The 12413-nt window shown below is 51.7% G+C and overlaps 1 protein-coding gene across 4 annotated transcripts in view; it reads left to right on the plus strand.

Annotated features, from left to right (window-relative positions):
• The window catches only part of USP (UDP-sugar pyrophosphorylase), a 160749-nt gene that overhangs the window by 107515 nt on the left and 40821 nt on the right, over nucleotides 1–12413 (plus strand). For all 4 annotated transcript variants that reach the window (XM_087687714.1, XM_087687713.1, XM_087687716.1 and 1 more), the window contains exon 12: nucleotides 6311–6435. In XM_087687714.1, coding sequence (XP_087543840.1) covers nucleotides 6311–6435 — 125 coding nt within the window. The remainder of the gene's footprint in view (nucleotides 1–6310; nucleotides 6436–12413) is intronic.

The following is a 12413-nucleotide window of genomic DNA, read 5'->3' on the forward strand; positions in this document are numbered from 1 at the left end:
CCGCCATGTCCTGATGGAACGAGCCGGGCCGGCCTCCCACCCAGCCCACTGGATGTGGGGGCGCTCACCTATCTATGCCCCTTCCCTATCTTTGACTTGGAGGTTCCAGATCATCGGCTGACGGTCTATTTCCTCTTGGCAACCTGGGGGGACTGTGGATTAGTGCCTTACGGAGGCCCTGCCACACGCGGAGTAGGCTCCACAGGAAAGGTGATCTGGGGGGGTGATCTGGGCTGAAGTGAAGATCCATCTCAAGAACGGCCTCCACTCACCGCCAAGCCTCGGTTTGTAGTTCTGAAGACCCTCCTGCAGTAAGACCTTCCAAGTCTGCCCATCTGGTGTGAGACCGCGGACAACTAGCTTACCCAAGAGGGCCATACTCTGATATTCTGGGTCTATGATCCCAAGTCCTCCCTCTGATCGATGTCGTATGATGGTTGCCCACACCACCTTGGCCCTGGAGTCCCTGGAGCCATCAGACCTAGACCAAAGGAAATTCTCCACTAGGCGGCGAAGCTGCCCTACACACGATGAGGAGAAGCACCAACACGAGGCGATGTACCAGGCCGTCGCTAGGAGGACCTGGTTAACCACCAGGGCTCGACCGACTAGTGAGAGGCGAACCGTGCTCCAGTAGGTCGGTTTCCTCCGAATAGAATCTAGGACACGAAGAAACTGCTCGGCAGGAGTGATTTCAAGTCCCACTTGGAACCCTAGGTATCGGACGGTCTGCCCTTTGCTCACCCATCTAAATCCCAAGTGGACGCCCCACTCCGTGTTGGACTTGATACCACTTGGTGAAAGTCGGTTGGTTTCCTCATAGACTTTCGCCAGTTGATTTTCGCACCCGTTGCAACAAAGAACACATCAAGAGCCAGCCTCATTCTCTCCAGCATCACCTCATCGTCCTCTATGTAGAGGCATGTGTCGTCTGCGTACTCTGAGTCTAACAACTCAGTCTCCTCTCATTGGATGTGGGAGGCCGCGTAGTCCGCTCACAGTGACTTGAGGAAGTGAGACATCACCTTTGCAAAGAGTAGAAACAGGTATGGGACCAGGGGACAGCCCTGTCAGACGGATCTCTCCAGCCGAAACTCCTCCCCTCACCTTCCGCCTATAAGAACCTTGCTGGTGGCTAATCTGTACAGGCCGGAGACCCCGCGAATCCAAGCGTGGGGGAATCCCAACTTCACCATGGTGCCCTCTAGGAAATCCCAGTCCACCCTGTCATAAGTTTTCTCGAAATCCAAGAGTAATACTGCCAGTCTCTGCCCACTGTGCTGAGCCCACTCTGTCGTCTCAAAGAATGTAAATACATTGTCTAGGATGCTCCTATCCTGGACAAAGCCTGTCTGTGTGTCATGAATGATATCTGGAAGCACATGGTGTAATCGCCTACCAATCATCTTTGCCAAAGCCTTATAGGCCACTGACAATAAGGTGATTGATCTCCAGTGGGAGAGCTCCAACCAGTCTCCCCCTTTGGGGAGAAGACTGATAAGGCATGCCGAGAGCCTCCCTGGCATCTGTCCTAAGGTGAAGATCTCATGGAAAGCCCTTAGTAGGGGGTCCTTCACCACATCCCAGTAGGTAGTGAAAAAAGCCTTAGAGAGGTCATCCTCCCCTGGGCATTTCTGCCCATCTTGTGTATGGAAAGCCTCCTCTAGTTCCTTCTCTGTGAAGGGGGCTAGGAGGGCGTGTCCTATCTCCTCTGTGACGAGGGACGGGGTGTGATCCCATACCTGCTGTCTGCATCTCTGTCCTCTAGCTGAAGCTGTTGCGTGGAGGGTAGGGTCCCCTGGTGCCTCCTACAATAATCTCTGCGTGGTTGCAAGGTCCCGCCGGAGTGCTCTCTCCTCCTCCCAGCACTGCTGCCTGGCCTGTATGGTTGCCTCTTGGAAAATTCTGCTTGACTCGGCTAGGACCTCTGCAACCTTCTCTGCTATCCTGTCCCTCCTGACCCACTCTCTGGTCCAAATCTTCTCTATCTGTCTCGACACCTCCACCCTCCTATGGATCAAGTTAGGGATCCGACAGGATCATGTATCTAGGGCGGATGCTGGGGGATCTAGTGCGAGGAGAACCAGACAGTGATCGGATAACATGGTGCGTGCCAACTGCTCAATCTGGCCTCCACGAGAGCCTCCCCACTCTCCCACATAAAACCTGTCCAACTGCTCCAGCAAGGCTACACCTAGCCGCCTGTATCCCCAGGAGAAGTCCAACGACCTTTCCCTCCTGTGGAAGGCAGGGTCTTTCCAGGCATCACATGCTCCGACTGCAAACAAAAAGACCTCCCATGCCGCCTCTCCTCCCCAGCCATGCCCTAGTAGTTTCTTCCTTTGCCATGCTGGTCTTCCAAAGCCTCTAGGTTGTTGAAATCTCCTCCAACAATCCAGGAGTCCACCTCTGGGAGTCCAGCTGCAATCTCCACCCAGAACCTGCTACGTGCCCTAACCTCTGTAGGGGCATAGACATTGAGGACTCCAATACACGAGTCCCCAATATCCAATCTGATCCATAGAACCCTTCCTGCCACTATCGTCCCGTGGTCTTGTACACAAGTGGTGAGACTCGAGCCAATAGAGGTGCATACGCCTCCGCTCCTGCCGTGGGCACCTATGGCGTGCTCCCAGTAAGTATGCGAGCTGCCCGGAAGTACCTTCCCAACCCGCTGAGCTTGGGCGAGGTGAGCTTGTGCTCCTGCAGAAGCAATATGTCTATCCGTCCGGCAAGGGCAGGCTGCAACTCCTGCCGAGCAATCAGCTTCCTCGAGGCACGTGCCCCAGTGTAGTGGAGACTATTCACATTCCAGGATGCAAGATGTAAGCTCATGGGGAAACTTGTGACTGACCGAATAGGCATCTGTTTGGTGTGGATGCTGCAGATGAGGAAGAGAGACTGTGAGGCATGCAAGTGCGTTTTGCCGCTGGTCTGGATGGTGAACTCCAGTCCCCCATGGTGGCCCTCGGCCGGACCATAGGGGTGATAGATGCTCCAGGTGGTACTATCAATGCATCTATCAGCCATGCTGAAAAACGCGACTCTGTACACTGGTAGAAGCAGGCCGCTTGTGCTAGGGGCCAGCCGATCATGTCCCTCGGCGCTCTCCACTGTGGGGGGGCTCGAAAGATAATGCTCAAGTGCAGGACGTTGGCGCCAGCCCACCAGTTAATGTCCATCATGCAACCTGGCCACTGTTGTGCAAACAGTGCTAATCCTTCATCTCCCATCCAGTAAGAGATGTGATCCGCCACGTGACTCTTCAACTCCTCAATTTGTGTGGTCATCCACTCCTCTGAGTAAGACGACTGAAGAAAGAAGGCGTAGTTTGGTCCATCCGGTGGTGCTAGTAGGTGGACCTTGCCCCTCCTTGACTTACGAACCACGAAGATCCCCACCTCTAGAGGTAGTGGGAACTCTCCGTGCTCCGCAACTCGCAGGTAGGACCATGGGCCACTGCGGAAGAACTCTTGTGGCAGCAGCTGTGCCTGTCTCGGGAAAGTATGGCGGGTGGCAAGGGCAGATGAGCTAGTGGCTGTGTGCAGAGGAGGTATGTGTGTGTGGCTCATCACCTCCTGTGGGAGAAGGGGGGGTGGGTCTAGGGGGGCTCACCTGACCTGGGTGCGGATCAGGGGGGTGCTCGGTAGGGGGGGTGATGGGGGTGAAGAGGATCAAGATATGGTGGGATGGCTGGAGATGCATGACGGGTGTTTTGTGGGGGGGGGGGGGGGGGATGGTGGCCCTGGCAAGGGGGAGCTATGGGCCAAGGTCAGTAGAGGGAGGGGGAGCATGGGATGTGGGAGGGGTGGGTGAGGGGCCTGTGGGAACTCAGGCGAGGCAGTCTGTGGCGCATGTGGAGAATGTGGGGGGCTGCGGTCCTGTCGGGTGGGGCGGACGGGGGGGGGGGGGGGGGGGGCGCTGTGGAGTGCTCTACCGAAAGGGGGCCGCTCGCCCGCCAGCACCCTGCTGACGAGGCTGAGTTTGAGGAGCTGGCTGCGCCCCCCCTTGCCGTCTCCCTCTCTGTCGCCTCTGGACCCGTGTGAAACCGTCAGCATCCACCTGCGGACCTGTGGGCGGAGCCGCATTGGCCCCGAAACGTGTACAAACTGCTGCCTAATGCCCAAAGTCGTGGCAGCGCAGGCACTGCATTGGTTGCCCAGTCACAATGACCTGCTGCCTAAAGGAGTGCCCACCTGCCTCAATCTCTAGGAACTGTGGGATATTCTCGACCTCTTTCACTGCCACCCGTACCTTTGGGAGCTGGCGCAGAAGGAGCTGGCGAAGGGCCCTGGCGAAGGCGAGAAAGATGGGCATTGGTGGCTGTCGATGGCGAGGGAGGGAGTCGATGGCGCTGGTGGCTGTCGATGGCGCTGGAGCACGACGAAGCGATGGAATGGGGCGGGCCGGGGCACAACGAACAAGCGGGCGGGAGCACGACAAATAGGTGGGCGGGGGCACAGCGACGTGACGGGCAGGAGAGCTCAACAGGAACCGATACATCCAAGGCTAGGTGCTATACGGCGGATGTGGCATGCTCCTGTCCACACGAGCTGCGCTGCCTCACATGATCAAAGGTAGTGCTTTGAGGTTTCCAGAGGCCAATCCTTGTTTGCTTGCATTACAATGTGCCTAGCCAACCACATTGTGTAAGAGAAGAAGCTCATCTACCCTTGCGAATTGACAAAGTGGGCCAAGACTACTCTCAAGGATCTAGATTTAGCTTCCCCCTTAATCCACAACCTTCATTGATGGATGCCCTACAAGTGATGTACATATCCAAGGTCCAAACCTTCCCCTCGATTGAATGACATGGATCATTTTCCATGGAAGGACCTGTATGCCCTTTGTGCATTACTAGCATGCTATTCTCCTATAGCATGAAGAATAAATTGAAAGGGTTCCTCCAACCCTTGATGCATTTGGCTAAGCCATGTATAAGCTAGTGGGCAACTTTGCCTAATTGATTGTATTTTACATTGGGTGTTTTCTCTGAGGTGCTACTAATAGAAATTCACCTTCTTTGAATACAAATCCCTTGCCTTAGTGACCTAAGTAAGTGGCTTCTGCCCTCGTATGGTCATCACATCAAATCCCTTTGGGGGGGGGGGGGGGTTTGGGTTTCGGGGCAGCTTTTCATGATCAAAAATGCTTATGCAAAATCTATATATCACAAATGTTTCCACCATTGAATGTTGTTACTGTTTATGCTTGTTGTAATGGTACACATTGCTAGATGTATTTTGCCAGTCTGTTTTGGGGACTCACTTCTAAAGGCTGCATAGATAAAGCAAGGGTGATGCATTTAATATTGATTTTTTAATATTGAAAGGGTGGGTGAGCAATGCGAATGCGTACTAAAGAGGTGCAAAGTCTATGTTGTGACATGGGGGATGGTTGCTTGGGTATGGATAGAGGCCCAACCTCCAAATATGAGGTATAGAGGGATGTCACCTTGCCTCAAAGAAGCTTGTGAGCAAGCTTGCCATGTTGGATTTCTCACAGATAGTCTGGAGTCATGGGCACTGTCATAGATGGGATCTCACAGTGAGCTTCATTGCTTGGTATACATATATTGCCAGATGCAGCTGCGCTATAAATCTATTGGATATATCCACTGCAAAGCTCTGTACTTTCTGGGGGAGATGGGAGAGGATACAGGGGAGCTTAAAGACTATGAGGAGGAGGGATGCTTTTCATAGTTGGGATTTTGGCACCTTCTTTCAGTTTCAGCTACATATGGTTCCTTTCCGTCCTAGAACTGCAAGGTGTCCCTCACATATGTGCCCAGAGAAGTGAAATATGCCTAAACTTATTGAGATTGTACCACATCTTCTGCCACTCTTTTACTTCTATTTCTTAATGCCTCCTCAGACATTCATGCACACCTATATAGTCTTTGTCAATAGACACCAGACCATAAAAAAGAAACAGGTCGTGAACTGGTTGTTTTATATGCACTATTATTTTGAACCTCCAGCAAAAGGCTTGTCCTGAAAGGATTTATTAGTAGAATCATTTTTTGCCAGGAAATTTCAATTTGATATGAGTTTGGAAACTGAAAGTATGCATGCAAACGATATTGTTCACTTCAGTGCCATTTGAATTGCAGCTGGATAATGCCTTTAAAAGGCTCATTGTAATACTGGAGTTGACCGGAATAGCTTCTTTGTTGATGGTGTCAACATCTGTCTAAATGACATTCAACCAGAAGAATAATGAATGGAAATTGGAAGTAGGATTGAGTTGGTGTGCTTGCAAGTTGGGAAGGTTGCTGATGGTATAAGCTTATTACTTATCTGTTTCACAGGTAGAGAAATGGTGATAAATGTGGAGTATAATCAGCTTGATCCTTTGCTACGAGCCACTGGCTGTGTAGATGGAGATGTGAACGATGAGACAGGGTACTCTCCTTTTCCTGGAAATATCAATCAGGTTTGTTCCTTATTTCTTGTTTTGCACTTCACACTTTGCATCACTCTATGACCGGTGAAGAAAAGAAACTGAGCACAATCTCTCTCTCTCTCTCTCTCTCTCTCTCTCTCTCTCTCTCTCTCTAGTATAGTCCCATCATATAGTTGTTTTCAGTATTGTTTCATAGGCCACCCACTTATTTGTAATGTTATCTTTACCTTACTGATGAGATGACATTAGACATGGATGTACTCTGGATTTTGTCTCATAGGCCACATTGGCCTTATATAGACGTTAATCTCTCTCTTTTTTTTTTTCGTAAAGTTAATCTCTCTCTCTTTTTTTTTTTTTTCCGTAAAAGGTAATTGTATTAATTACGAAAAAAAGTACAAGATTACATGATTACATGAGTACAAGAGACACGAGGGCCCTAGGCCAACGTGTGGGAAATCCCCGGACTAGTATACTAAAAAGGTTACACCAATCATGGCAAGGACCCAGAGGCAATTGCCAAATGCCAGGAATGCAAATCCTCCCGAGGGAGCAAGTCAGAGTGCCTGATGAGATCTAGCTGCCAATGCAAGAGCCCTTTAAGCCTTGCAATATGTCGCAGTACATTAGAGGCCGAATCAAAGAGAAAAGCATAGTTAATCTCTCTCTCCCCCCCCAGTAGTAATGCACTGAAAAGGTTACACCAATCATGGCAACGACCCAGAGGCAATCGCCATATGCCACGGATGCAAATCCTCCCGAGGGAGCAAGTCTGAGTGTCGGATGATATCTAGCTGCCAATGCAAGAGTCCTTTAAGCCTGGCAATATATCGGGGTACATTAGAGGCCGAATCAAAGAGAAAAGCATTGTGCGTGGTCCAAATGTGCCAGCATCCCCAATATCTGAAAAAGTGAAATAAGATCTTCTCATGCAACTGTGGCGGTGCGGGATACTTCGGGCGCACAAAAACCCAGTCGAAAGGAGTTAGCGAGGATCCCACCACCGCGCGCCAAATGTGCGACAAGAGTGACCAGATGTTCTTGGCGAGCGGGCAAGAGAGAAAACGATGTCGGGCCGATTCCGCCGGTGTGGTACAGAAGAAACAATTGCCATTCGAGATGCGACGCTTGGCAAGGGCCGAGGCCAGAGGAAGACCACCAATCATCACCCGCCAAAGAAAAACCTTGCATTTGAAAGGTGTCTTATTTAGCCAGCCCTCCATCAGCGTTTTGTGCCACCATGACAACGATTTCCGCAGTCCCCAAACAGTGTTAGCTTTCTCTCCCAGCCATTGGTGATCTTGAACAAGAAGATGATACACCTGATTAGTGGAGGCCTTTTCCAGACTCAGGCGGCCTGCAAGGTCCCAGTCCTGCCAAGGGCGATCCACAGTCAAGGCAGGAAAGGGTTGCCGACCCTGAAGCTTCGACGAAAGCTGCTCCCACAAATCACGGTATCCACGCGGGATCTTAAAGAGTCGCCGAGCAGTCCGAAATGATACAAGGACATTGCGAGTGGCAAGGGTAGCATCCGCAACCGACGTCACACCTAAACGGGCCATGCGATTAAATCTTGGTCTGAGTTGATGTGTATCTTCCCATGAAAGGAGTCTCGATACTGCCAACAATTCCAGCTGAAAGGAGTTAGTCTGCACGCGGTCCCCTACTGGGTGCCAACGGGCCTTTTGGAGCACCACTTTCCAAGAGCCGACCAAGTGCAGTAACAAAGAGGAAGAGGGGCTGGAAACACGAGAGTCAGGATTAAGGACATGCCACCAGGAGGCCCGGAGCCGTGTGTTGCCATGGCGGAGCCCGCTGTCCTCAAGAAAATAACGGGCTATGATGGTCCATGGGTGATGATCCACACACATGGCACGAAAAAGGGACCAACGGAGAGCTAACATATGAGTGTGTGCATCCAAAATAGCTCCTCCACCCATGCGCTTAGGGGTACATGCGTGTGACCATGAAATCCAGGAAATGCCGGCCTGCAGTGAATCCTTTTTCCATAGCATGAAACGGATGGGATGAGTGAGGGCCTTCAAAGTAGTAGGCGTCCATGGCAACAAAGGCAGGAAATACGTTAGCATTGGAAGCATGATTGTCTGGGCCACTTTGAGGCGGACATGGAATGGCCACGCTTGCGACTTCCAGTACATAAACTTCGCCGCCAATTTTTGTGAAATCCACTCCAGCAGGGCTTTTGGCCGTACATCCACTCCCAATGGGTATCCAAGATGCCTGACAATGGAGCCACGGGAAACCACCTGGCCTTGCCAGCCTAAGGACTGCAAATCAGACTCCGTACAACTGAGAATAGCTGACTTAAGGGCATTGATGCGAAGCCCAGAGGCCTGACCAAAGAGTGTCCAAACATCTAATGCCCTTTGAATGTTGTCCCTGTCCGCCTGCAAAATCATGAAGGTGTCATCAGCCAAAGATTGGCTAACGAAGTGCTGACCCAACGGAAGAGATAGCCTGGCCAGCTGAGCAGAGGCTGCCATGGAGGATAACATTGAAAGGACCGGGTGAGTCGCCAGGGCAAAGAAGAGAGGGCTCAAAGGACAACCCTGTCTGACCGAGCGTGCAAGGACAAATGGCTCTGTAACTCCACCATTAAGCATAACTCTGGAGGAAGCCTCAGCACTAATGGTGTAGATCAATCGGGACATTCGGGTACCAAAGCCCATAGCCGACATGAGGTCTGCAATGAAAGACCAGTCCACATAATCAAACGCCTTTTCCAAGTCCAATTGGATCAATACCACTTCCTGACCAGAGTGCCGCGCGTAGTCGATAGCCATTTGCACATTTAAGATATTATGCAGAATGTTGCGGCCCTTAATGAAACCATATTGGAGAGGATGCACAATAGTTGGAAGGTGCTTGTGGAGCCGATTCGCCAGCACTTTGGAATAGATTTTATACATGGAGCCCATCAAAGAGATTGGTCTCCAGTGTTGCAACTTTGACGGCGAAGGGATCTTTGGAATTAGTTTGATAAGGCCTTCTTTCCATGAGGAGGGCATGACCCCCGTTTCCCACACCTGCTGAAACATGGCCACCAATGGCTTCACCAACTGCGTGGCCGAGGTCTGAAAGAATTCATTAGTGAGACCATCCCAGCCAGGACTTTTATCATTCGGCAGGTGCAACAAAACGTCCATAACCTCTTCCTCGCAAATATCCGTCTCCAAAGCGGCTTGCATGTCAATTGGAACCTGCTGGCGGACCAGATGATAGAAGACGGAGCGGGCATGCGTAACCTGGCTAGAAGGCGAGGAAGAGGAACCAAGAAGTTCCATAAAATAGTTTCTGCACATAGTGACAATGGTCTGCGGATCCGTGACCATGCGACCTTCCGAATCCTGGAGTCTGGTCATATTTTCGCGAGCCGGAGACGCATGCAAGGCGCGAAAGAACTTATGAGACTGGCAGGCGCTATCTTGCATTGTGTCCATCAAGTTGTGCAGCTTGGCCTGTTGATAAGATTTCAAGTGAAACACTTGAATAAGATGGGCCAACCGCCTCTCCAGAGACAGCAGAAAATCATCATCAGGGGAATCCAGGAGCAAGGAACGGACCAAAGCCAGTAAGTCTTCAGCTGCATGTCGACGTCGGCGGCATAGCGAGGCATGATGGATCCCATACTGGCGAGCAACCCGCTGCACATTCGAGAGCAGTCGGGCAAATGAAGGCCAGCCCTCAGAGGCGAAGTCCAATAAGAACCTCTCGATCAGCTGCTGCATATAGCCCTGGAAAATTGAATGCTTCAAATAAGAGGAGTTGAAACGTAAAGGGAGCCTATCCAGGAATTGCAGAAAAGGTGCAATAGAGTGTGCCCGCATCTCAAGCTGGAGGGGAAAATGGTCCGACAACGCATATTGCCGCAGGACCTTCATTTCCAGCATCTCAGGAAGAAAATCATCGCCCTGCATGATATACATTCTGTCCAGTCGCGACCAGGTAGTTGCATATTGTGCGGAATGAAAAGTAAACCCTGAAAAAGAAGGGTGAAGCCACGACCAAAGATCTTGCTTGAGCACGTGCAAAGCAAAGGAACTCCACACCCGGCTTTCCGGCGTATCCATTACCGAATGCCCTGAAGTGGACTGAGAAGAGTCAACACACATATTGAAATCTCCCATCAAGAACCCCCTTCGGCCGAGTGACATGGAGCCCTGCAAAGTGGACCAAAGATCCCGTCGGGATGCGGGATCATTCGGAGCATAGAGGCCCAATAGCCATAAAATCTCTCCTTCAAATAAGACCTCGATCACCAGAAAGCGGCCCTGCACATCATTTTTAACAAGGACAGGCTGATATTTCTCATGGACTATCATCAGCACGCCCGAATAGTGCGTAGCATGGGTCCCTGCATAAAACAGACGGAATCCATGACAATCCATCACTTTTCCTGCTTCACCGTGACTTTTATGCTCAACTGCACACAATACATCCCACTGGTTTTCGTGCAAGACAGTCCACATGGCATGTTGCTTATGGCGAGAGCAAATGCCTCGCACATTCCACGTGGCTATCTTCATGTATCCTCAAAGAAGGAAGTCAGGAACGAGGCACTTGCTGCCTCGATTTCACCTTTTCCGCGAGAGCATCCAGGACACCCTCATCCAGAAAATCAGCCAACACCGCAAAAGAATTCGGGCGACCTGCTTTGGAGGTGGAAGGGAAATCCACTGCCTTGGGAGAGGGGCGGGGATAACGCCGATCCCAGGGTGTAATAACATTTCCTTTGGCATCGAACGCCAGCTTGGCAGGTGGGCCTCTGGGGCCGTCAGTATAGGCTCTCCTTGGAGACTGATTGCGGGGGCCCGACGGGGCCATAGGACGCGCCGCCTGCTGTGAAGTGGCCATTTCTTTCCGGCGCGTATACGTGCGCACGGAATCCTGGGAAGCGGGAGGCCCAGGATCCGCCAGGCCTGCTTCCAACTTTTTACCTTTTTTAGGACGTGCCTCAATCCAGTCAGTGGGACGGGAATCCACACTCCGGACCTGTTGTTTGCCTTTATCCATGACATGAGGAGACTGAAGGGCTTCCGGGGGCGTGGCATCAAGCACCATGTCGTCCTTGGGCAGCACAACCTGCGCATCCTCCGAAGACGATTGCTTTTCAGGGCATTCGGCCATGAAATGCCCCAATTTACCACATGAAAAGCAGTGGCCCGCAAAGTTGCCCCATTTTAAGCGAAAATACAAAGGATGCATGCCCGAACAACTGAGGCGAAGCCACGCAGGCCTTTTCCTGGCCGTGTCCCATAGCATGCATAAACGGTTGCGGTTCATCGCCCTGAGGCTTGGGGGAACTAGCACTGTTCCCACAACTGCCATCGCATCCTTCAACATGGGCCAATAGACCGGCGGACAGTTTTCCACCTCTACCCACACCGGGCATTCGCGTTGAAGCAGACGCTGGAAGTCGGCCATGGGGCGCCATGGCACAACATGAACCAAGCGGCGATCAAAGAATAGCGGCAACTTGGACAGGAGCTCAGCACGATGCGTGTCCGATTTCAGCAGGACCTCATAAAACCCGCGAGGTCCAAGGAAGATCTCCTCAACAGACTCCCCTTGCAATAGATGGTGCAGCCACTGGCGAATATGCGAGAGCACTGGGATCCTGCCAGTGAAGAAAAGTATAACTGCACGGTCATAGAACACCGAGAAGGATCGCAAGACTGATTTGGGATCCACCGTGGCTTCCAGCACATCATCCGTTCCCGCACCAAAAAAAGATTCGGTATTATGCTGGACATAATCGCCGAGCAGAGTATTGGCGAAGTCCAGCAAATGTTCCCAGTCGATTTCCTGCGACTCCACAGGATCAGAGGCCACTTGCGCATAGGAGCGTTCCGGAGGACTCATTGGCTCATCAGGCGTATGCTTGGAGCGTTTGCCGGCAGGCGGCTGTTCAGAACTCGGCGGCAACTCCTCCGTGCATGGCACCATATCTTCCGGCTCCTCTGCATCGGAATCAGGGCCAAGGGCTG

The sequence above is a fragment of the Lygodium microphyllum genome, chromosome 11, assembly GCF_053477565.2.
Source record: "Lygodium microphyllum isolate KBCC chromosome 11, Lygodium_microphyllum_v1.1.10, whole genome shotgun sequence".
Taxonomy (NCBI): domain Eukaryota; kingdom Viridiplantae; phylum Streptophyta; class Polypodiopsida; order Schizaeales; family Lygodiaceae; genus Lygodium; species Lygodium microphyllum.